The 25907-nt window shown below is 36.0% G+C and overlaps 1 protein-coding gene across 2 annotated transcripts in view; it reads right to left on the bottom strand.

Moving 5' to 3' along the window:
• The window catches only part of CNTN1 (contactin 1), a 226052-nt gene that overhangs the window by 45427 nt on the left and 154718 nt on the right, over window positions 1-25907 (bottom strand). For both annotated transcript variants that reach the window (XM_032443168.1, XM_015854536.2), the window contains 11 exons: window positions 22269-22416; window positions 19877-20049; window positions 16418-16513; window positions 15465-15671; window positions 14172-14268; window positions 13839-14020; window positions 12543-12667; window positions 10611-10728; window positions 8862-9012; window positions 8242-8369; window positions 5460-5635 (listed from right to left, as the gene is read on the bottom strand). In XM_032443168.1, the coding sequence (XP_032299059.1) occupies window positions 5460-5635; window positions 8242-8369; window positions 8862-9012; window positions 10611-10728; window positions 12543-12667; window positions 13839-14020; window positions 14172-14268; window positions 15465-15671; window positions 16418-16513; window positions 19877-20049; window positions 22269-22416 (1601 nt within the window). The remainder of the gene's footprint in view (window positions 1-5459; window positions 5636-8241; window positions 8370-8861; window positions 9013-10610; window positions 10729-12542; window positions 12668-13838; window positions 14021-14171; window positions 14269-15464; window positions 15672-16417; window positions 16514-19876; window positions 20050-22268; window positions 22417-25907) is intronic.

Raw genomic sequence — 25907 nt, 5'->3', positions numbered from 1 at the left:
CAACTCTAAGGATTCTATGACTCTATAATACCTGATGGACACGGCTGGATATTAGACAAGATCTGATGCTGTTTACAGTTTACTATATAGACTTATATCCTGATGCTAATTTACATTTTTTTCACAGATTCTGTCTTTGGCAGAACGATGTAGATATTTCTCATGGATTTGGGCAGTTTGTGAGGACTCACAATCATATAAAGTTACTTTCTTTTTTTAAATTCTAGAACAGTAGTTGGCATATCTTATCCTTTTACATAGACTACATTTCTGTAGACTGTTTAACAGTTAGTGCTGGAAATAGCATTGTAGATTAATAATATGTTTCCTCAGTGCCTTCTGTTGGAGCTAACTGCTTGTTGGCTTCACCCTCAGCACTATGTCTTCTGCTTTCCTACCCCTCCTTAATTTTAACCACTGGCTCCATCCATCCCATTCCATGCACTACATTATTATTAAGATTTTTTTCCCTGAAATCTAGAGAAAAATTTGACTTCAAACTTACTCATGTCCAAAGTGTCTCCCTGCTGCATTAAGACACTGGTAGCAATGGGTTGAGACAGTGCCTTCAGAGAGTTCTGGGACTTTTATTCAGAAAAATCAAGAGCTCAGATGATTTGGTTGGCCATGCTTCATGAACAACCTTTTACTCCCCCGATATTCTAATTCTTCAGTTCTCCTCCTGAGTTTTCTATTGATTTTCTCTCATACAGCTGAAGCTAAGCTCAACAGTCTGCAAGGAGGATTACCAGTGAAAAAAAAAATTAAAAAACAAAAAAAGAAAACCTTTATATATATATATATATATATATTTTCCTGCAGTGGAGTGTAAAGGACGGATTTATACAGTGAAACTGTTTATTCAGTAATTTGTTAAGCAGGAACATACAGTAAAATAATTTTGTCTACTATGCCCAAGCAGGGAATCACCATTCTCAGCAAATTATAACTTAGAAAAACTAAACAGATATTAAGCTATATTCATCAAATAGGATTTTTGCAGTCCAACTTAATCTGTGTGTGGTGTACAAAAATGTCTGTTCTGGATAACTCTCCTTTTTGGTCTTCAATCTAGAATTCATCTCACCAGTTTTATACATCCGTAGTGTGGATGTTGGTATCTGAACTAGCCACCTTTTGCAGTCGAGGTAAAGAAATAGGCCCTTTTGTGTGTGATTTACCTCAATATACAGTTGCTGTCTGGCCACACATCTTCAGAGTACTATGAATGTGGTCTTCAAAGACTGCAAAGCTTTCTGCACTTTGAAGAGGAATAAGGTGAGTAATATTTGCATAAGTGGAAAAAGACACCAGTAACTTTTGAGAATACAGTGAAGTCCAGTCTATACTGTTGTAGTTATACACAGACACGTTAGATTCAGAAGCAACTTCAAAAGCAAAGAGAGCCTGAGCTACAAGACCTACAAGTTCTGCACCAGACATACTTTGTCACCTTTCTGTCATGTCTTTGGAAACACTGGAGAGCACAATGCAGGGGCCTGACTTCAGAGTCAGTATGGATTCAGTAGATTTTAATTCCTGCTCTGTAGCAGTCATGACAGTGAGGTGTGTCAGCACAAACTCATACTGTGCTTCTCATTTAGCGACAACTTTTTACTTGATTGAAATGCTACACAATGCCCACCACCAGGGAGCTGGGCCTGGGATCTCATAGCAAAGGTTCTATAAAAGAAACTCAGTCATTACAGCTCCTGGTAAGGTAAAGAATTCCTAAGTGAAGAAAAGGGAAAGTGAAGGAAAGGGAGAGTTAAGTTATACAGTACCTCTTATCTATACAAATGGACTAGCATGTTCCAAAAGTGTATTAAAAATACAATGATACAGCTTCACTTTCACATTCTAAAGAGAATGTTCTGTAATAAACTAAAAATCAAAATAATACATTTGTTTGGGTCATGTATAGTATTTTCCAATATATTTTAAAAGTAGGTCTTTCAGTCTTTAAATATACATGGCAAAAAGAAGATCCATAGATAACAAATGACCAGACATCAGATGTTTCCTGATTACTTGAAGCACTACATCTGTATGGGATTTGAAAGGATGTGTTACTGTCTTGCTCCTCAATTAAATAACAAACATAAAGTCAAAAGCAAGCGATTTAATAATAAGATTTTGAAGAATGCATATGATTCTTTGAAAGTTAACCAATTAGTAGATGTATTTTTCATTTCAAATATCACTGTCACACTTGGTCATGTGAAATCAAAACAGCATTGAGAAGCATTCTTTTGATAAATCAGTCTTAGTACTAATGTAATGCAAATTAGCTTTGCCTTCAACAAATGGTGTCATTACCAAAGCTTCCATTTAAAGAAAAAAAGACTTATGCAAGTATTTACATGAATTTCATTCTCATGTCAGAGTGTTTATGTGACAACAATATCAAAACTCTTTTGAGAACTGAAATACTGCAGATCTATCAAGCTGATCTGCGTGTCACCACAAATTATTAGCAGTATTCTCAGGAAGACAGATTAGGATCCTTCATTAACAGGAAATTATAGCATAGAGGGAATGCATTACATATCCAGTGACTGCAGTGTTCACAATGATATATTATTTCTTTTATGTTTGAGAAGAGTTGTGCGGCAATACAAAAATTAGAGCTGTAGTGACAAATGTGCAGCAGCTCATGCCTTTCCACCCGAGAAAGCCTGAGCAAACCTGCCACCCAGTGACTTCAGCTGAGAACTACCAGAGGTACATAAGCTGTAGACAGGAGGAAAACCCTTTGCTCTCATGTGAAGGGGAATAAAAAGCACCTTACTATTAGAAAATTATACATGAAACAGAGTTTAATGTTTAAAGTGAATATTCCTCTTAATTACACCCTACATAAACATGTATATTGTGGCCCTTCCTTTTTTTTTCTTTTTTTTTTTTTTCTTCCCAATTCTTCTACATTATTAATTCCTGAACCCTGAAATAATTACATATCTTGACTACAGACATCAAATGCCATCCTACTGCCCCCTCTATCCTGAGTGATGAAGACTGAGTTGCCTTTGGAAGAGAAACAGAAATTATTTGCACTTGCTTTGCATTTGAAAGCACGGAAGTAAGGCCACAGAAAGTTAAAATAAATGTTTCAATTATTTATACCAGTACTGATCATGTGCAAAAGGAACACAAACTAAGAATTTTGCCTCAGGGAAACAGAGTTACACTTTGACAAATAAAGGAACTGATGTTTGGTTTTACTGTACTTAGCTGTCTAAATGAATTAAGAGTTAGTCACACCTCAGCTACTTCTGTATCCCGTGAAGTACATATCTCTATAATCTACTGAAAGAGACAAGTTACATCTAGCACAACATCTACACAAAGTGAATGACCTCTCCCTTTCTGTCTCCAGACCATAGAAACAAAGTAGGCTAATTTGTTTTTAAAAATCAGTAACTTCAGCGCAGTGTCTAAGATATTGGAGAGACAGTCAGAATTTAGGATCAGTGATCCAGGACCACTATCTATAGCTGAAAGATGAGATTGTAAGCCTAAACATTAAGTTAAACTGCAGAAAGAATTATGGCCTTGCACACTTACTGAAGCATATATTTAGCCCCAGACTCATTCACTTGAAGTGTTTTGGTAGAAAGTGCCCCAACTTGGGATTAAATTTCCAAATAAAATTCCTAAATATATGTATTTACATATTGATTTTCCTTCTACTTTCACTGTTAAGGTGAAAACCCAGAAGTGTATGTCAATGACAGAAACTTTTTGTTAAACGCCTGATAAGCAGATGCAGAAAGTTCAGGGTCTTGCATTACACAGCCTTGCATTACAGTCCTCTGATAAAGACAGTTTCACCTTTCCTCCACATCAAAATTATTGTTTCATCTACTATTGTCAGACTTGCTCTAAAGTGGAAAACAATTTCTTTGTGTGATTCCTTATAAGTGGTTATAAGCAACTAAAAAAAAAAAAAAAAAAAAGAAAAGAAAAAGAAAAAATAAATAAAAAAGGACAAAACAGGGAGTGGTTCCTTTTACATAGAATATATTGAAAGAAGGCTTTACTCTTTGAGCTCTTATTTTGACTGTCACTTGGGCTCATTCTTGTCTTCAGCTAAGGGAAAGCTAATGCTACTAGAAGGTGACCAAAGTTTCTTCATCTATGTGGGAACCGAAACTTATCAAAAGTGTGACATAACAGCCATATGCAGTATTTTTTTTTAATTAAAAAAACAAACAAACAAACAAACAAAAAAACCTACTGGTGTAAATCTTCATCGTTTGTCACTTGTGAAGCAACATATAATACATATTTCTACTTGCATAGTACCCTGTTAAGTTTGGACATAAATTGGAGTTAGTCACAGAAAAGACTTTGTATCTTTGAGTTTCAATATTTTTCATCTGAGCTTAGTATAGCTACACTGGCTTTTTGGACAAAGACTTGTTCTCTCACTGATAGAGAACAAGGTGACATCCTAGGGAGGTTTACAACTTAGCAAATAAGTAGACTAAGATAACCCTGAGCCTTTTAAGAACTGGTTTGTTCCAAATTAGAATAAAATAATAATGCCTGAAATATCTCCTCACATGGATATAAATAGAAATTGAAAAACAACAACATAAACAGAATTTCTTCTCTACTGAAAGATCAAGTAACATTGCTGCTCTAGGACTCCGCAGGAGGGACTGTGACAAGGTAGATAATTTTGAAGATACTGACGTTAGAGGCGTTGTTAACAGCCTTTTCTCTTCACATCTCCAGATCCTCTTTGGAGCATGAGAAGAATCTGTGTCAAAATTTGAATATTTTTATATCATTTAAACTCAGAATAGAATAAATAAATACACTTTCGGCAACCACTCTGAGGTTGTTGTTGAATAACACAATTTATCACTAGAAAGGATTTCTGCTCAAGGTATTAATTTTGAATAAGCTTGACAGAAGACTGAAAAGAAATATCCATACATGCAAACACAGAAGGTTTGTAATTCGTCTTCATATGTGCCAAAATGAGCGTCTTTGTATTAACTTGTTTAGACTTCACACAAACTCTTCTCGCTCAGTGTTTACAGACTGCTTGACTCCTACCCACCATCTGGCCCAGTCTTGTGCCAAATTCCAGAAATGTTGAGGAGAAAAACATGGGCAAGTTAAAGTGAATACATGTGCGTGCCTTTTCAAGATAATCTGCACCCTGCTTACTATCAGGTTACCTACTTACCAGTTATATTCACTATTCATCAGGGTGGCATTTAGCTGAAGTACCAAAATGCTCATGTCAATTTGAATATCTAAATTCAGGTATCCATCTGCAAGTGTCTACATGTCTAGAAGGTGCCAACATTGTAATTTTCTGCTGTATTCTTAGCTTATTGTATTTTTACAGACTTTGACACACAATAGAAAAAGTACAACAGCTATTCACAATAAAGAAAACCAGGTTTTCACAAACTAAATAAGGACTGAGAGTATCTTACCATGACATTCCTTTCATAATGTTCATGTTCTTTCTCAAAGTCTATTACAAAGCCATTCAGAGACCAAATAAATGTCAGGTCTAATGAGGGATCGTGGGATGCAATGCATTGCATGGTAGCATTCTCTCCAACGGTGACATCAACATTCAGTGGTGCTAAAGTAATCCTTGTAGCTTCTGTGAAGTTAACAGCAAACATGGAAAATTCCAATAAATATTTATTCAAATGCAAACACAGCTCAGTAACTGTTTGATTATCTATGAAACTACTCCCTCCACTCCATTTCACGTGTTATTCGTGCAGCTATGCTTGAAAGAAACAAATTAAACAGAACAAAGGAAAACTTCTACAACTGAAATGCCTCATGCGTATTTAGCTGCCCTTTGAAAATGGCTGTTTCAGACTCTGAATCACATTATTAACTATGCAAAGCTATTTTTATTCACTGACTACTTCAGGTAGAAAGAAGATACGTAATGAATCTTATGCGATTTGTGCTGAATTTCTTGTTTTAATTACAGCATTTCTTAAGGTTTAAAGTAAGTCTCCTTAACCAGTGGAAATTTCTATTCAGTTGTCAGGCTGAGTCAGAATTCCATTACAGCATCACAGGGAGACCTTAATTTATCTGCTGAGAAACAATATAAGGGATGTGTAACAAACTATGAAAACAGCTATGTGTGGAAGGAAAAAGAATACAAGAAAAGGAGGAAAGCTGTACACCTCCTAGAAAAGCATCTTATCATTATAGAAACAGAAAATGGCAAGAGTTCATGATGCTTGCTAGAGATCTTGGTACATGCATCAAATTCATATGGTAAATTAACACAGTCCTGTAAGGGACTCATTGGTACATTCCTTTTCTCTTAAAAATGGTCGAACAATAAAAAGACACTGAACATCATCCCTGGAGGCATTCAAGGTCTGGCTGGATAGTTCCCTGGATGGCCTGATCTACTGGCCACCCTACTTCTGTCTTTGTTCACCCTAGTTCACCCTGCCCATGTCAAAGCAGTGGAACTGGACAGTCTTCAAGGTCCTTTCCAACCTAAGCCATCCTCTGACCTACTACTCATACCATGACATGTAATATCTTTCTCACAAATACAGGGTGTACCAAATCGTGGAAGATGACAGCAAATAAGCCATTGCCCCTAATTAAGATCCAGGTTTCTGTGTGCTTCAAAGGACCTCACCACACACATAACCATAAAATAACCCTAATAAATGTATTTCTTGTCATTCTGATGAGGAAAAAACTTCCCAGATTCTACTCTAGTAATCCAAAACATGCTTAATGCTGAGACTGTAAGGATGTCACAACATATCGCAGAATGGAGCATCATGGTGCACTGGAGCAACCTTTTAACATCTGATCTCTAAGGTCCTAGCTATGGACTTGTTTTAGGATACACAATGTTTTCTAATGTTATGCCTGTTCATTCTTTCTTTGATTCTACCATCAGTGAATTTCTAAGTCATTATATTAAGGACTATTAATTAAAGAAGTTGATAAGAAGCAGTGAACAAACAGCCATCAAAGGCCATCAAACTTTACAGTGTGTGTCAGCTTCAGTTTAACTTTTTAATTTCCTGTAGTCACATGCAATGTCTTAAAAATTTTATGGGTCACACAAAGTGCTTCAGAATGCCATTTTCAAAGTATATTTTGTCAACATTCATTATTATTCACCATGTCAATGCAATTTTAAAATATATCATTTGACCATCTTGTTTCTGTGGTGATGCAAGGGAGGCATCTTAGTCCTTTGAAATTCCTTTTCTGAGGGAGTAGAATACTCAAAGACTGGAAACTTCTTTATAGGTAGTTTATACCATGTGAAGGTACGTGGTATAAGAGTTCCACTGTCAGATTTACTGTGCAAATGTTCATCCTGATTTTAAAAGTTATGACTGAGACTAATGCCAAGACATGTGAAACTACACAAGATGATAAAAAAGCAAACATGAAGCATACTTGATTAATCAAAATAAACTCTTACAATACCCTTTCATTTGGTACAATAAATCAGCTGGAAAAAAATGATTTCATCTGATCCGAAGACAGAGACTCATTCTTAAGTCAGTGCTTCAAAGTTGTGGTATTAAGCTTCCATGTGTAGCATGATTTTTGGAACAGACATTGAAAAAGCAAACAACTGTCCTACTGTCAGAGAGACTTGGTAGACACAGCTGTTCACGAATGTCACACTTTCTGCCTGTGCTCTACAGGTACTTGAAATCAGATTTAAAATAGTTAGGGATATCAGTATTCAATCAGCAAATAATAATACCTGTGAGTGAAGAGAATTTAGTAATGCAACCCTATGTCTACATGCTCCTATTGCACAAATTTAATCTATATTTATTTAACTGCAATGACCTCTCAAGCTTGCTCACCTTGTCAAAAAAAGGAAAAAAAGAAAAAACGAAAGACGGTCAAATAAGGGCCCCATTTCTCTTTACTAACCATGGTCCTCCATCCATTTTTGAGCTAAGCCACTGTGATCTTGAATGAGTCCATCACAGTATGACAGTTTAATGGATCAGATTTAATAATTCCTGGAAACTGACATTCAGTCTCTGTCATGAAACATACACCCAGTTTCTTCTAAGCAACACATTTTAAAAGCCACAACTCATTGTTTAAAGTTCCATTAATTTATAAAGGGAAGATGATATAAGATGGCTTGCAAAAGTACTGCAATGCTAAGAGTGAAAATTAGCGACTTTGAACTGCAGGATTCTCCCCAAAACAAATGTATGCAAAGCAGAGGTTTACCTGTCATTTCCAGAACACCAGTGCTATTAGCTTTTCCTCGGTTATTTTCGGCAAAACAGGTGTAGCGGCCTTCATCCAGCTTTGTGACATTGATAATTTCCAGGCTCCCATCATCCCAAATATGTATGCTATTGAAAGTGTAAGCATTAGAGCAAGAAAATTTTGGCATTTAGATCAGAAAGAAATACTTACAGTAAGAATTGCGTTAAGCTGAAAGATACCACAAAAATATCTTGGAATCTCATGCCTGACTGCTACATATATAAACACTCCTATAGCCCAAAAATATCTAAATAGATTGAGGCATGACTAGATGCCTTATATTGCTGGAGCAAGAGGGTCTACTTTCATTTGCCAGTAGTCATTAAAATATTTTTCTTACAGTTTTGTGATACAATTCAATTTTGAAATGTGAACAGCACCAACCACACTGGCTAAAGCTTCATGCCATGCATGCCCTGCTAGCTCTTTGGACCCACAGTGCCAGGTGTATCACTTTCCTGAAATTATACATTCTCTTGCCAATGATCTCTGCAAAAATAAGAACTAGCTTGCATACTAAATAAAAATACAAGGCAGCATTTTAAGACTCATAGTGTTCACTAACAATCAATACTAACCGGCTCCCATTTACAAGCAATTCTGTTCCTTTGCTCCAGGAGAATTTTGGCTTGGGAGCAGCTTTAGGTTTGCATTCAATGATTACACGCCCCCCTTTAGCTGCTAGGATTTTCTTCTTCATAGGGTTCAGTTCAAAAGTAGGAGGTGAAGCTGAAAACAAAATTTAACACGAGTACTGCTGTTAGTGAATTTTCTGAAGAATGCAATATTGAAATAATGAAATATTGAATTGTATACAAATGTCCAATATTCAGACCAGTGAGAAAAATATTAATGATACAGAGATGTGATGAGAAGCAGACAGTGATTTAAAAGAAACAGCAAAAATCATTTAGATCTAATACTGTGTTACAGCATAAGTTTATTTTTGTTCACTTCTGAACTTCGAAGTTTAATCTAACAAGATCAAAGCCAACTGAAATCAATGGAAAGCTACTTCTTTTCAAAGGCCTTTTGATCAGTCCTAATAAAATTTAGATTCCTAGAGGCCCACTTCTATAAGAAGTATCTCACTCCATCAGACTTTCAAATAACACATCGTTTTTACTTTTCTGTGGTTCTAAGCCCATCTAACAACTTAAAGGTTGTTCCCTTCTATTTGCAGCTTTCTCTTTGACCAACTATCCTAGGCGTGCTCTGACATGTACAACAGTAATGAGTAGAAAGCACCACACTAACATACCTTAGATCAGAGCTGTGCTTACTAATTCTCTCTGAATTTATAATAAAACATGAGAAAAATACTTCTAGTTACTTTGTATTTTAGTGCACCATCACTGTTAACCATGTCAGCAAATCCATGCAGAGCTTGGGGAAATACAGCTATTAGTAAATTAGGATAGTACAAAGTCTGCTTAAACACCCACATCTTATCAATCAGTATGCTTGAAAATCCTCTTGCAAAAAGTGCTCCTTTCTGGGTAATCTAGTCTGGTACTGAGTACATGGCAATGGAAGAAAAGCAAAGGACAAAGTATTGTTGTGAAATGTGTTGGGTAAGTCAAAAACAGTTTAGATCCAGATCCAGAAAATCTGGATACAACCATGAGACAGAAAGAACCCAAGGTAACTGCTCCAGGGATATTTATTATGAAAGCCATGCCAAGTAGCCACCACACCTGCTCTAATGGCATCACTAAAAAAAGTAGGAAATTATTTTAGGTCTGTGTAGGCCTATTGTAGGCCTCTGGATCTGAAAGTCTAACTTTCTACTACAGAACAATGCTTTGGAAAATACACAGGATTAATAACTATCCTAGTATCAAATGGGACAGCTATACTGCACACAAAAATTGCGACTGGTCTTAATGGTCCAGAGAAGGCAAAACCAAAGGCAAGAGTAAAGAGGAAGAGTTTGAAAGGCCTGGTGCCCAGCAACACGGCTTTGAAAAAAGCAAATTTTGCCCAACAGAGGAGTGAATAAATGACTAAAATAGAAAACACTTATCAACCTGTTTTGCAAGCTTGACCAAGTAGTCAACAACTCCATGTGCTAAGTATAACTTCTGTGTTATCATTTCCTCTGTGTGGTAACAACAGCAGGCAAACATCGGAAAAAATGCAGTAAACATTCTCCATAAGTTAGTAACTTGGTTGGTCCTACTGTTGCCAAAACCTGTCTAAAGAGCTCAAATAATCCCCATCTCACCTAGATTCAAGGAGGGTTCATTCCTTCATCCTCACAGTACTTTGTTACTAAACAATGCCTGCAAATAACATTGCTAAATAAAGCAAATAATCTCACTCACCCACAATCTTCAGTTCAGCATTTGCATAAATAATTCCATGCGTGTTTTCTGCTATACATTGATACATGCCAGCATCTTCAAAGGTCAGGCTTTGAATTCGTAGTTCACCTTTCCGGAACTAAAACATAAAATCAGTGAAACAATGTATTCATCATATATGCTGAAGAATTCCCATCCATCCCTCCATTGCTGTTTTTTTTTTCTTTTTCTTTTTTTCAGTAACTGTTCAGAAGAGATTACTTCATGTAACATCAAGGCACTGGCAAGACTTTAAAAAAATCTGTTACATTCTCACTGTTATGTATATAAGTCAATTGGAGTGCACGAAGTAGTGGAAAATTAAGATTATATAAAATACAGAAATATTTATATGAAAAGAGGACTCATATTCCCTGTACTGGTTTATTTTCTGGGGAAAAGGAGGCTAAGGGGAGACCTTATCACTCTCTTCCAGTATCTGAAGGGTGCTTACAGTGAGAGTGGGGCAAGTCTCTTCCCACTGGTGACAAGTGACAGGACGAGGGGAAATGACCACAAGTTGCGCCCAGGTAAGTTTAGGTTGCACGTTAGGAAACACTTCTTTACAGAAAGTGTAGTTAGGTACTGGAATAGGCTCCCCAGGGAGGTGGTTGAATCGCCATCCCTGGATGTGTTTAAGAGCTGTTTGGATGTGGTGCTCATGGATATGATTTAGCAGAGGGTTGTTAGAGTTAGGGTACTATGGTTAGGCTGTGGTTGGACTTGATCTTCAAGGTCTTTTCCAAGCTGGGTAATTCTATGATTCTATGATTTAAAAAATCAGTTTTCTACAAGGAATCTTTGTTTTGAGCTAAGTAAAATTCACGATTAAAAATTATCTGATTTAGAATCAAGATATATTATCAAAGCAATTGAAATATTTTTGCTATTTTCCACTTGGAAATCATCTCACAGCATTAACACACAATATAATCTCCTGGCGCATTACTGGCAAATTACATGTTTTCTGAAATCTAGCATGTAAATTATGAGTGAAAGCCAAGTTCAGTAGGGACTGTCAAGTAATTTGCTTGTAGAATTACTTGTTTGTAGTAAGTGCAGAAGCTAGAAAACAACATTGTTATTTTCTAATATAAGCCATCTCCATATGGCAGATCATGACATCCCTGTTCTCCTTCCAGTCCACATTTTTCTTAAGATATGCAGCCAAAACAACTCTGCCTTTTTGTTTTCTTTTGTTTGCACGCCAAGACAAGCATCACTGCATCTCCACAAATGCAGTCTTGTATTGTGCCCTATTCTTTAATAGCACATCACACAGTACAAGAAAGGGATATTAAATAAATTTCTGAAATATCTGGACAGAAAATCTACTCTGTTAAAAAAATAAATCACAGTAATAACCTACAATTATCAAGTGGCATTCATTTAAACTTCACATTATTTTGCAATAGAAAAAAAAATGTGAAAAATTACATTATAAGAACACCACTGATCATTTTTAAATGATTCTTACTTCTTGTCTGCATTGACTCCATTCTTATTCTTTCATACTTTTTTTTTAAAGATGCTGTCATGTTTAATGCGATGCAAAAGGATTATTTTTGGAGAGAAGCTGATAACTCTTTTCATCCAGAACAGAGAAAAAACAGCAGTTTCTTCTAATGGGTTGGAGAAAAAAGGGAAAATTCAACCCCAGACATGTAGTCAAAAGACAAGGTCAGAATTCAGAGCTGAATACTAAATAGTGTGAAAAAATGTAATTCAAAACTTATGAAAAGACTGACATATAACTAGAAAAAAAATAGACTTTAATCACTAGCACAGGGGGAATCAGCAGATCTTTGTATACTTATAATTCAATTTCTTTTGCCCTTTAATAATGCGTGCTTCAAAAAATCATTTCCATCAGCTAGCCTATCAATCTTGCATTCCCTATGGCAATAAACTTACCGAGACACCATTCTTCAGCCACCTAATTGTTGGAATAGGTTTTCCTGTAGCTACACATGGCCAGTAGAGATCACTGCCTATATCCTTCTCTGTGTCATTGATATGTTCTACCCACTCTGGAGCGGCTGAAGAATAAAAACAAAACACAATACCTAGTAAATATAGATGTGTATTTAAGTAGCATTACAATCTATTAATTCCATAATACTTAACCGGGCAGACAGGGATGATAACACTGAATCAATATGCTAGCACAGGAAAGAATGAATTGTTTTTCTTTCACCACGTAGACTCAAAACAGCTGCAACTCATTTAATGAGCAGAAATATACAGAATTGTAAGAATGGTTCACAAATGTCCAGAAGATGTAAGATGTTACCACTTACACTGACCTGCAGATTATTCAACAAGCACACTATTCAGTAGTGTCATAAAAATGTCAGTTCAATGGATTTGTGCAAATCTAGATATGTTCTGAATGGGCATCCAAGAAAAATATTCTTTTGGTTCAGAAAATATACTTAATAATATTGAAATGTCCTTGTATTTTTGTCTTTGTCAAGCAACTGAATTAATTTATTATGCTAATATATGGCAATCAGTAACAATCTTCTCATGCCTATTTTCATTTATTCCACAGAGTTCATGAGTTAACTGAGGATCTTAACTCAGAAGATGTTCTTTATTGCCAGTGAAATGTGACTGAAATATTCTGAATGCAATTCAGATGTTATGGACAATATTCTCAAGCCAAAGATTTATAGCATAATTCTTAGTCAAGGAGACTACTTGAAGATTCCACTATAGCAGTAGGATAAGTGCTTTTTGGTCTGTCCTTTATTCAAATGTGTGAAGGGAAGGGACAGAGGCTGAAGGTATGAAGAAATGACAGTAGCTAATGCAAAACAGAGCTAAGACATAAAGGACAAAATGCAGAAACAAGAAGGCACAACAAATTTAATTGCCTATTTTTTCATTCTGGTAGTTCACTTCAACTGTTCTCAATCACTTACTTAATTTTCATTGTGCATATTCCATTATGCACAAATATATTAACAGTAACAAATAATGCTATCAAAGTAAATATAGACCTACCAAAACCAGGCAAACTGAGCTGTTTAATTAATTCATGAATGCTTGATATTCTTGATATTCTATGTAGGGATTTTGATTTTGTTTTATTAACTCTAACAGCAGTGTGCCAGGATGATGCAGCGAGTCCATGCTGAAAACACAGATACTTCCAATATAAGTAAAAGCAACATGCAACATGAAGAATAATTTTTTTCTACCTACCTTGCACATAAACTCTTGCTTGATGTTTATCTTTTCCTTTATAGTTTTCAGCTTCACACTCATAAAGTCCTTCATCTTCATACTGAATATTAAAGATCTTAAGAACTGCACCAGACATGCTTATCTCAGCAGTGGCTGGCATTGGTTCAAGGTATTTACTCCATCTGAGTTCAGGAACCGGACTTGAAAAGGTACAGTAAAGAACAAATCAGCATGTTCTAGAAGTGGCGGTTAAATTGCAGACTACAAAAAAGTATTTGATGATGAAACATATTTTATTTTTCTGAAATATGAAAGCAAACAGTGCTCTACAATATTTTTGAACACACTTACTTCCCAAGAGCAAAACACTCCAGTGTCACATTTTGCCCCAGGAGAGCATACGTGTCCTTGAACTTCACCTTGATATCAGCAGGATACACTTTGGCACCTAACATGAAAACAAGAGATTCTCAGAAGAGATGTGGTAGACAAAACTATTGCAACTTCTACAGTTCAAGAAAACCCATTGTAAAAATCCAGACAAAATCCTTCCTTACAATACATATAGCCTGGCTATCCATAAAATCTGATTTAGCACAGAACATGCGGTATTGAGACAGAATTATTTCACTCAGCAAACAGTTATGTTTGGACACTAACGATTAACACTTCTTTACAACACAATAATTTAACAAAACTAATTCATTATCATTTAAATTGTGACAATGTCTTGTGAAAGAATAGAAATAAAAAGCCTGAGCCTTTATTTTCTACAGATTCTTTTACTGGATGAAGTATTTTTAATTAGTGCAAATCTAAGCTCTATAGTCTCTCACTAATGGTACGAAAGAGCAACAGCCAGCAAACCTACAGCTTAAGAAGGGTACAAGTATGTAATGTAAGCAGATCTACCTAGTGTGATATCTGTGGGACTCCTTTTATAGTTCTAGGTGAAGATTACAGAATGATGTTCCAATATGGACAATTTGGACAAAGATCACTGATTTGTAATACCCACATTTGATCACACCTCTTCACTGTAATAAAGGAAATTTAACCAATTTTTATTGGGGCACTGAAGTCCTGATGATTAGTTCACGAGTCTCTAGTGACTGTCTAAAGTTGAAGAAAGGATTCTGATTACCATGTAGAAAACACACAGATTTATGAAATGACAGAGAACAATCTAGTAACAAAACGAAAAAGGTGTCTCAGGGGCTTGCCTGGTGAGACACAGAGTTCTTGGAAAGGATATTTCAACAGAGTTGAAAACAAATATCCTGAAACTTTCTATTAAATTCTACACAGAATTTCTGCTTTTTCGTCACAACCTTTTGAACCAGTGCCAAGACAACAGAAGAAATTAAAGATTTTTAGACGAATACAGATAAAAGACATGAGAAAAACTCTGTTCTCAATGATATGAAAAGAATGAATCCAGGGAGATTTCCTTCACAGAGCTCTCATTGTGGATGGCAATGATTTGGACCTCTCTATATGCGAAAGACTGAGGAACAGATGTGCAGTAGGTATTAGGAGTTGCCATTTAATTCTTCTTGCAAGAGATTAAAATATTTATGAATGAGTGAAGTTAAAATACAAACAGAATGTAGTATGCAGAAAGTATTTCCAATAAATACTTACGATCAGCCTGTGGAATAAGTGGAATAAATTTACTGAATACACTCTTTGTTATTGAAGGGCTGGACACAAAACATGAATAATTTCCCTTATCTGATGCTTCTACATTTGCAATGTAGAGATTGCCATTTGTCTGAGACACAAACCGTCGTCTGTCCAAAGCAATGAATACTGGGAACTCATTTAGAAGCCAGCGATAACTGAGATCATCTGGAGGAAAATATTTTCTAGTTAATATTAAATAAAAACACAATAATAATAGTGTCAGCTACATAAACCATGGAATACCCTCTGTATATGAACTGCTTCACTTTGAGTTCCAGCTTATACATCATTTATTCAGGAAAGATAGCTATGAAAGAGAGAATATGCACATTTCAGTAGCCAGCTAGCTACTGGTACTGGACATCAGAGTGCTGCTTCCCTGAGTGCAGATTAATATGCACCTGGTTCCCTTTAGAACAAGCCTTTCCACTGGAGAGGGACTGAGGTGGAGAGGAGATGTGAAGCTGTGTCTTGCCCTGATCCAACTGTGGAGCTGGTAAGCCCTTGTCAGTCTTGTGATTTGGAAAAAAACCTTTAGAATATTTTAACTGGAGTATGTTGTGGTGAGTTCATTAGATAGAATGAAGCTGCAGCAGCAAGTCTGGGATGACGCAATGACATAAAGACATAATTGGATCTTTTGAATGGCAGGTCAGGCCCACCTTCCATTATCCAGATTAGTTTTAGTAATGTGATGTGTAATAACAAAAACTGCCTGAGAATTCAACCTTGTCTTTTACATACATTCAACCGCAAGTATACACTCAAGATCAAAATCAAATCTAAAGAGAAATTCTCAAGCTCTATAAGAGTTACTGTTTAATTAAACATAAAGGAAGCTTTTAGAAATAAATCTTATTTTGTCTTCTACTGTTATGCATTAGAAAATGAATCTCTTTGGGCTGAATTACCTGGGTAGTGGTAAGGAGGCTCACAAAGAAGCACTGCTCCAACACCTTCTCGTACTTTAACTTCATAATGCTCCTCTGGTGGAAAAGGATCCAGATCTAGTATAAAAGAGGGTGAAGAAGGAAAACGGTGGGCTTTTCACTACAAAAAAAACCCACCTATTTTTTATAATATTTTCACTCTGTATAAATAAACATAGAAATAAAACAATATCCGGCACAGAGGCGTCTGTAGACCGATTATGACAAGTTTGCTCATTTTAACTCTGTCATTAACAAGTGCAAATTTTTTTTTACATTATTTTAGTCATTGTGACTACAAATTCTAAAAAGATAAAAGAAACACCTCTGTGTCAGGAAGTGCAGTGAACCTGCAACAATACTGGAGTCCTGCTTCAAATACTGCTGCAGTGTAAATAATATACCAGTAACAGTGAAGTGCAGAGCTTCTGAATGCAATATTTTATCATAGATACAATCTAAGCTAATGTTGTTTAGATTACTTCAACTTTTTTGAATGTTCTTTCTTCTACATTCCCAAGAATGATTCTGATATTGAACTAAAAGTTCAGTTCAAAAGCATTCACCCAGAAACAAAGAAAAGTTACAAAGCTACATATGTATAAAAAAAAGATTAAGTAGAAAACAGGTACTATTCACAAATATAACTGCAATGCACAGTTAGATAGACCCAGTAGACACTTGATAGGTGTCTTCCAAAGCCAATTGTAGCCTTCAGACATGAACAGCTACAAGAATCAAGGAAGAACATGACATAACACTTTGCCAAATGTATGGGAAAACTCTCCCCTTAGGTAGTTATGTGAACTTCTACGGATAATACCCTTTTTTCAGTTTCTGAATTATTAGTTTTTCTTCTGTTCAAAATGACTAGAAGATAAAACCTTTCCAGTGACTATCTGAATCTTTATATTAGATAATGCATGCATGAAATATTAGTCCATTTTAAGGGTTTCTAATTACTATTAAATATAATTTTGTTGTGTGTCTTAACATGCTCAGTCCTCCACAAGTGGCTCCCAATTCATTTGGAATATCACTCTTTGATAAAGAAGAAATTGAACCTTTAAAGGTCCCTTTCAACTCTAAGGACTCTGTGATTCTAGAGATTGACTAATCCTCCTTTGCAAACAGCTACTTTCTTCATCACTGACCTTTTCATCAGCTTGTAAATGTGATGCTATTCATTTCTACTTTAATTGGTAAAGATCAGCTTTTACAATCTGCTACATAAACGGGAAGAAAAATTAACATGATGGGTGATCAATAGAAAGAAATCTTTTGCTATTTTGATCCTTATTTGTATTTGGAGAGTGCAGGGCTTGATGAAAGAAAAATCTATTGCTGCTTTTCATTTTATTATTTTTTTTTTCAGATATTTTCAGTTTCTATTTTAAGTGTAGAATTATTGTTTTTTGTGATGTTCTTTGACTAATCTTTAAAACTTTACGACAGTCACCACCATAAATTCAATGACAGCGGATAGGAAAGGCAATTTGTATAAGTAAAACATCTGTATGTTAGTACTGAAATAGAATGATCTATGCCAGGTGCAGGAATGTCATACAATTATTGAGATGTAATTTGTAACCTTCTTCTCACTTATGAACGGCTCTGTACTCTGATTGGGTCTTGATGTCTTCTTTGCATAAATACTACATGGTTATTACTCAATAATTATAATAACCGTGATTCCATGAACTCTTAATTTGAAGAAATTCATTTTTAGCTAGAATTGGCATAAGTATTGCACTCTTAGAAGCATACAGCTAACATCTAGAGAAAATGGAAATTTCTCTCCATTGTTGCTTTTGCAGCTTCTGTACTATGAAACTGCTGTGCTTTACTTTTATGAGACTGTTTTCCAGCAAGTACCATTGTATTTCAGCTTCTAATTTTGCACAGCAAAAAAAAAAAAAAAAAAAAAAGCCACAGAATATTCCTGGAGGATAAAATTCCCACATACATATGCATACAAAAGCAAAAAGAGATTTTAGTGGCTTTAAAGAGCTGCTGCTAAAAAGAACTATTTTATTCTTGGAGGCCAATCCACATCTACCAAAGACAGTGCTCCCAGATGGATTAATTGAAACAAAGTTTACAAGAGTGTGACTTTTGCTCCATACTTTCAGCAGATTTGACAGTAAGACAAAAATAAAAGGGCTCATTCATGAACAGATGGTCAAGATTTTCTTGAACTCTTCAAAAAAATGTTTTTTTTCCATTTTCCAAGCAGTTTATGTAGAAGCAAAAGAACAAAACAATCTACTTAAGGTCATTTTCTGTATTACCTTTAGCAACTTTGAATTCAGTTCTTTTATAACTATCATTCTGATTACCAAAGGATGATTTTTTTACAGATGATCATAAAAATGAGAATGGAAGACACACAGCTACCATTTTATTGAACCTGTCTGGGCTGTTACTTCTCTCTAATGGAAATGACCTAAATATTCAGTTTGAAGGATATTTGCTGCTGTATTCAGTGGTAGAGGGACATGGAGTTCTATAAAACAGGCGTCAATGATGCCAGTCCTGAACAAGTAGGATAAAAGCTAAAATAACATAAGCTGATACTCAAATAACTATTTACTGCTCCTGGACTTTCTTGACATATGAAGAACCACAGTATTACAATTTGTGGCAGAAAAAAAGAACGTTTCAGTTCATCTCTGATGTTAAATATTAAGGAGTTAAACTGTTCTGCTGAAGGGCACACAGGGCACCAGGTAAGAGTGAGATTGTTTTTGGGTTCTGATGAAAAAAATTTCCAGTAAAAAAAAAGTACTTTAAGGAAAAATAAAATAAAAATCCCAGATTGTCTTCACTCAGTAAAATTTTCCATTAGCCTTCACTTAGTACTTCAGTCTCTTATACAGCATGCATCTGATTGCAGTCTACATCTGCACATATGCATGAGTTCATGACTGTAGCTCATGACTGCTTGAAGTTGACAGAAAAGTCCTCTGGCAGGGCCTTCCCACAGCCCAGCAGTCAGGGAATGAGCCTCGTAACAAGTGCCATGCCCTCCTCCTGCAGGCATCCCACTTGTGCTTTCACCACAGTGCTGCCTGATCACCACTTGTCACTACTGATGTCTTACTTCAGTGACTATTTCCCCTTCGGTTCTACCACAGTTTAAACTCTTTGAGCATTATTATCTCACAACTTGGTTCTGTTGTAAGTTGATTCAATTAATAACTTAATTCAGCAAGAGAGTTGGAATGACAGCTGAATGCTAAACTATATAAAATCCTTACAAAACTGATTCTGTGTTGTTCTCTGCAAAGGCAGGGGAGCTTTTTTGTGTGTTTGTGGTTTTTTTTTTAACAGAGTAATACAGCTACAGCACATATAAGCAGAAGACGCTGCAGTGCAAAAACACTGGACATTTCATGTTAACCATAAAGTTTCTAGGTTTTGACATAAACATTGGCTTACATCCAAAACTCAGAGTTGCTTCGCTGCTTCTTACAGTTCCAAAGATATTCGACACTACACAGACATATTTTCCAGCATCCCTTGATTTCTCTGGGTTACTGATAACAAGTCTGCCTCCTACCATACTGTAGCGATCCTTTGTTAAATCAATATCCCAGTTGTTGAGTTTCCACCTATTATAAAGAAAAAAAAAGACAGATGTAAGATTTGGCTCCAAAAACAAACCTAGTAAGCATCACAATTTGAAGATTAATTCATTAAGATTTTGTGAACATTATAGGTATTCTAAACATAAGAATCTCAGACTGCTTCAGCCTTCTCAGAGATAGGAGGTACCTTAAAACTCAGTCCAGGTAGTAGAGAACTGACTGCCAGTGAACTAGCTAGTAATCAGGCACTGGAATCATAAACATATCATCAGATAGCTTTTGAAGGCCAAGCAAATGTTTCTTCCACACCTTTGAAGTGAGACTTTGAAGAGATTTTTTTTTGCAAAATTGCAGAAGGAAATGAAAATGTTTCATAAAGCCTAAACTGCCAGTGAGTCAGTGCAATGACAGTGGCACGACTGATTTAAGAGCTGTTTCCTATATTCGGAAAATTGCCAGACACTCCCATCTTAGTCCTTGTAAAACTCTACTGCTCTAACTTCCCTGCTCAAACTACGAGAGGATCTATCAATGAAGTCTGCTCCTCATTACTATGTCCACCAGGGGGGGCACATAATCTTCTTCGAAAGGAAATAAACTTCTGAGCACAAACAGGAAAGATGCAACTTAAATATATTTAACAATCATAAAAGTCTTGCAGTGTAGATTAGATTTTTGTACCAAGCTAAAGACAGGCACTGCTTTTTCAGATTGAGAATACATCCATTATGTGCTTCTTCCTGATTAAAATGTTGTGTCAAAAAACACAGAATAATCATTTGTAAAGTGAAATTCGAATTGTTGTAGAAGAAGGTAATAATAAAAGTGGCATTATCACCACCAACAACAACGAAGAAAGAAAGAAGAAAGAATGAAAAGAAACAAGAAGGAAGGCAAAGCAAGGAAATAAAAGGCAGGATTTACAACCTGCAATAAATACTGTTTAGCTTTTATAGGATCTTAGGGGCATTCTTGTTCAATCTTTTGAGATATATGGTGTCTGTATTATGAGTAATAAATATTTTGTCCAGAAATATTTAGGAATAATTGTCAGGAGCACAGCTTATGCCACATAGAAAGAGATCAGAAAAGCACTGCATAAAATGTGCAGCTGGGAGGAGTAAAAATAAAAACAAAACATGGAATATCGTTTTGTTCTGAATTTATTAACTTGTAAATCAAAACAACCAAACTCACATGGATAATTTCACAAGGCTCTGTTGGACTTCTTACATGGAGAGCATATATCCTTCATGAAAATTCACCAGGGGAGGGTCAGGTTGGGTTGGAGAATGGTTGAGTACTGAAACACACTGCCCAGGGCTGCAGTCACAGCACCAAGGCTGCCACGGTTTCAATTCTGCATGGTCTACTGTGGAGCCAGAAGTTGGGAATCAAAGATCCTCCCAGGTCTCTTGCAACATCAAATATGTATTTTTCTATGGTTTTAGAGCACTAGAGATTCAAGATAGTTTTTCCAGAGTGGCTTTATTTCTTTAAGGAAGAACCCTAAAATTTCGTTAGAGCTTTTAATCATTCTCTGCTTACATTTGCAGGTAGGGAGTAATAGGCTGGATGAACTGAATGTAATGGCTACTTATATCTGACAGGTTCTGAATCTGAATCTCCACTCTGCTACGTGGCTTCCAGATCTTTCAAGCATGGGGAGAACAAAGAAGTTAAGAAGCAAAATACCATGCAGAAAAAACTTACACTGTCAGAGCTAGAGATGAGATTCAAAAGTGGTATTATAGTTACCTTTAGTCACAGGTAGATCTGTATAAGTAGACAGCAATCTTAACTGTGTTACATTCATGAGCATCTCTTTATAACAAGTTGGTGGCAGAAGCAGTACTGGATACTCAGGCTCAATACCAGTCCTTCTTTAGGAGTAAAATGGGATAAAAAGCTATTTTGATCCAAGAAGAACATGGACTTGAACCTCAGCGATTCCTAACCTAAGGCAGAAAGCCTCTGAAGTGTTTCTTAAAGGTCACTTATTCATCTTTCGTGTCTGGGTCAGTATTCTTTTCAAAAGCCAAAACCATTTAACACAACAGTAATACAGTATTTTCAAAACTGTCTAGACATTTCATCAACTTTAATCCAGGATGATTCTTACCCAAAAATAGCAAATCTATCATTTTTTTTTGCTGGTATGACAATCATTTAATATCAAAACCCAAACCATTCATTGAGTAGAATACACAACAAGATGTAACAATCAAAATAAGAGAGTTTACTTGTAAGTAGGAAAAGGAACTGCTCGAGCCCTGCAGTTCATTGAAACTTGTCCATCTGAAGATTCTTCTGGATAGATGGTATCAATGGGTTGCTCCTCAAAAACGGGTCCATAACCTTTGTTTCCTTCCTCTGAAAAATGGGTAGAGTCTGAAAATTAATCAGTTATTGGTTATTGGTTAGTAGCCAAACTGAAAAGGAATTTACAACAGACCTACCATATTCAAAATGTGAATACAGCTAAATAGCAAGCCCAGCAAAATCAAGTTTCATTTGCATCAGGAAAACTAGAACAGTATGGATAATAGTGCTGACCTTCCTTTACTGTCCTCTGAGAATGAGTTGAAACTATATTCCTGTAGAACTACCTTCTTTGCATTCTCTGCTGACACTATCAATTATTTTTCACAGTTTATGTGAGACTTGATGACGCTAATTATGAATGCGATATGCCCTTCAGAAATGCAGTTAAGATCAACTTATCTCACAGCGGCCAACAAGTTCTCATAAAATAGGTCCAGATAGAAAACCACAGTTCAAACATTAACTGTTCATTATCTTACAACCTAAACAGCTCCAGATGTCCTATATATTCAGAAATAATCTTTATAGCACTGTACAAATAAAAACTAATACTGGAGATCACCACTGAGGACTGCATTGTTTCCAGAATGTTTCTGTCCTTCTTTCCAAGCTCAGGTAAGTATATATGTTAATTCTCTTCCTTCTAAGACAAAGTGAAATAAAAGGAAGTCTCACGCGTAAAATAATTTTCATTTGTCAAAACAAGCAGTTAAAGGTGACTGAAAATAAAACAAATTTGGAAACAAATTATTTTCTTTAATCTTTATCCTCCATTTGCTGATGCCGTTATAACGGCTGTAGGCTCTGGTTCCCCCTGCTGCACTCCCTTCTCCTTCATCTTTTCCTAATGCATAAGGCCTCTGTTCTTTGGTGTCTGCAAAAGCAAGACTAGGAGCAACGGCAGAAAATTCTGGGAAAATTTTGCTTGGCAAATCCATGATGTAACTATGGATTTTTTTGTTGTTTACTCCTTTTTTATTTTTCTGTGAAAGTGGCTAATATGCAAATAGGGCATGTCCACTACCAGGTTCACTTTCCATTCATGTTTAGAACCCTGCCAAATCCTCTGCCCTCTGGAAGATGATGACAAAAATCTTGTAAGATTAAGGAACCAAATATAGTTTTCCTATAACAAACTGACTGACTACTTTTATCTTAAAAATTTCCCCAATCAATTATTAAGGACAGAGAAACTCTACCATTTTGCAGCAGTATCTGTGCTGTGTATACAAAATGCAGTATGTCTTAAAATGGTACAGGTGGAAGTCTCTAAATAAAATTACGACTCTGTACTTATCCTCTTAAAATTCTTACCTCTCTTTTTAAAACTTTTTGGATGAAATCAGGCAGTTCTTATGAAAGATAAAATAGAAGGTAGAGTTTACCTGTATAACTAAGTAATCCAAATTGTCAGTATTAAAATATCATATACACATTTAACAATCCTAATGTAAGTATTTCATTGCTTCTAAAATCCACATTCGTAGATGCACATTTCATAGAACTAGGAGAAAATTGTTTACAGGAGGATAAACATTAACTTCTCTTTCCAGCTCAAGTTTTAGTGGAAATAATCACTAATTCCCTAGGGGACAGGAACAGATCCAGAAGGCACTCCTATGCTGTGATAGTCAGGCAACTTCGTTTTTGAAACAAATTCATCTAATGAGAAGATAAGGCTTTAAAAGAATGAAAGAAAAGCAACTAGAAAGAAAAAAGAGCTTTTGAAAAATGGCCTGCTTTCTTTGATATTTTAGAGCACAACACTACAAAAAAAATCTATGTATTGCTAGATCAAAAGAAGACCATTCAGACTGTAAAGGCAGAAATAAATAGAGTACTTGCTCAGAGCCTTGAATGACTGAGCCACAGCCCTGAAAGCACTTTCTCTGCAGACCTTAAGTATGAATATAGAATAACAATGGCCTCTAGCAGCGAATAGTCATATCAAATACAGCTGACTGTTTCCATCTTAGGACTCAAATGGTGTTACAGACCTTTTAGGCATTTCATGGCATGCATTTTTAATGCTTCCAACACTATTAATTATACTGAGTGAATGTCTGTTTCTTACACCTATCAAATATGCTTTATAATGGCACTTCTGCTGCCATCTATTATGAATTGAGTTTCAGATGTCTGGCTGAGTGGAACTAGATGAGCAGACTGCACGTCAGGTGGGGCAACCAATAAGCCCTTCATTTGAGTTTGGCCAAAAGCTGAATGCGGAGCAGTAATATGTAAGTAGCACAGGGGAGAAAAAGGAAGAGAAAGGGTTTGTGAAAAGACCAGCAACAGATTTTCACACTTTAGTGGAGAAACATGACTATGTGATGGCATCTGGGGATGAAGAAATGCACACAAAGAGGATGAGAAAAGATCAGTTGATTGACATTGTGCTTACAAAAGAGGGGAGAAGAAGAAGCAGAGAAAAGAAAAAGGGAATGGCTGCATTAGATAAACAAGATGAGAAGAAAAGCATATTGCCCCTATTGTGGTCCTACTTTAGAACAAGAGAATGAACTATGTGACCTCTCAAGGACACTTAATGCCCTATTTCCTGAGTAAATTTACTCTGATTTATATTTTAAATTTGAGTAAAAAATGTCATCCAGTTCTCACTATCCAAGGAATTATTCGGTGAATTCTGCAAACGTGAAACAGAATTTTCAACAGGATTAAGAAATATTCAGTAGTCTTGGTGAAGGTCAAGAAAAAAACAGTGTAACTCATGTGATCATGGGTAAGTAACTGTCTAAGTAATGATGCTGCTGGAAGGTGGCCCTGTAACCTTCCTGCAAGCAATACTCTCCAGCTGCCATTTTCCTTCAAGCCCTTTGTGCAACATTCCTTATGCTCAGCTGACTACTGAAGTAGCTAATAAAACTTAAGGGAGTGAACAACTATTTGCATCTAGCTTTCTGGGTTCCATTCTGGATCATTTCTTGCCCTTACATGCACCCAGCACCCACTGCAGATAAGAAAAAGGTTGAATGTGGATGGGATTAAGTATGAGCACTTGATTTTGAGATTTGAGAATCGTGAGCCTGAGAAGATTCAAGGTAAGAGCATCCCAGAGATGAAGCTTGGTTTAGTTTGAAAAAGGGAGGATGCAAGTGTTGGGCCTTTGGTTATTTTGTGGGAGTGGTAAAATGATCTTGGGCTGCCTTTATATTAGCATAAAGAAAAGAAATAAAGTTTCAGAAGAGGCATAACTACAGAACTGCTTAGGATACAAGTGGGAAAGAAACCAGAGGAAAAGAGGAAAAAACAAAAAGTTATTTATCAGGTACTAGGAAAACACTGGCCTGTGTAGAAATAAAAATACAGATACAATTTATAGGCAGAAATGTGGGCAGAGTTAAGATAAGGGGAAAAGCGTAGGGAATTCTCATTGCCTAGGAAAGAGTGAGCAGGGCTAGCTTGCATACAAAAGCTTCTTTCTTAACTTCTCGTTCACACAATTCTTTAGAACAGTACCAGAAAAAGACTTTTCTGAACAAATATTGTTTTAATTGCTAAACTGTTGGATGAGTTCAGAAAAATTCTTATCAGTG

This window comes from Coturnix japonica, chromosome 1 (genome assembly GCF_001577835.2).
Source record: "Coturnix japonica isolate 7356 chromosome 1, Coturnix japonica 2.1, whole genome shotgun sequence".
NCBI classification, from domain to species: Eukaryota; Metazoa; Chordata; class Aves; order Galliformes; family Phasianidae; genus Coturnix; species Coturnix japonica.
This window is presented reverse-complemented; position numbering and strand designations above follow the sequence as displayed.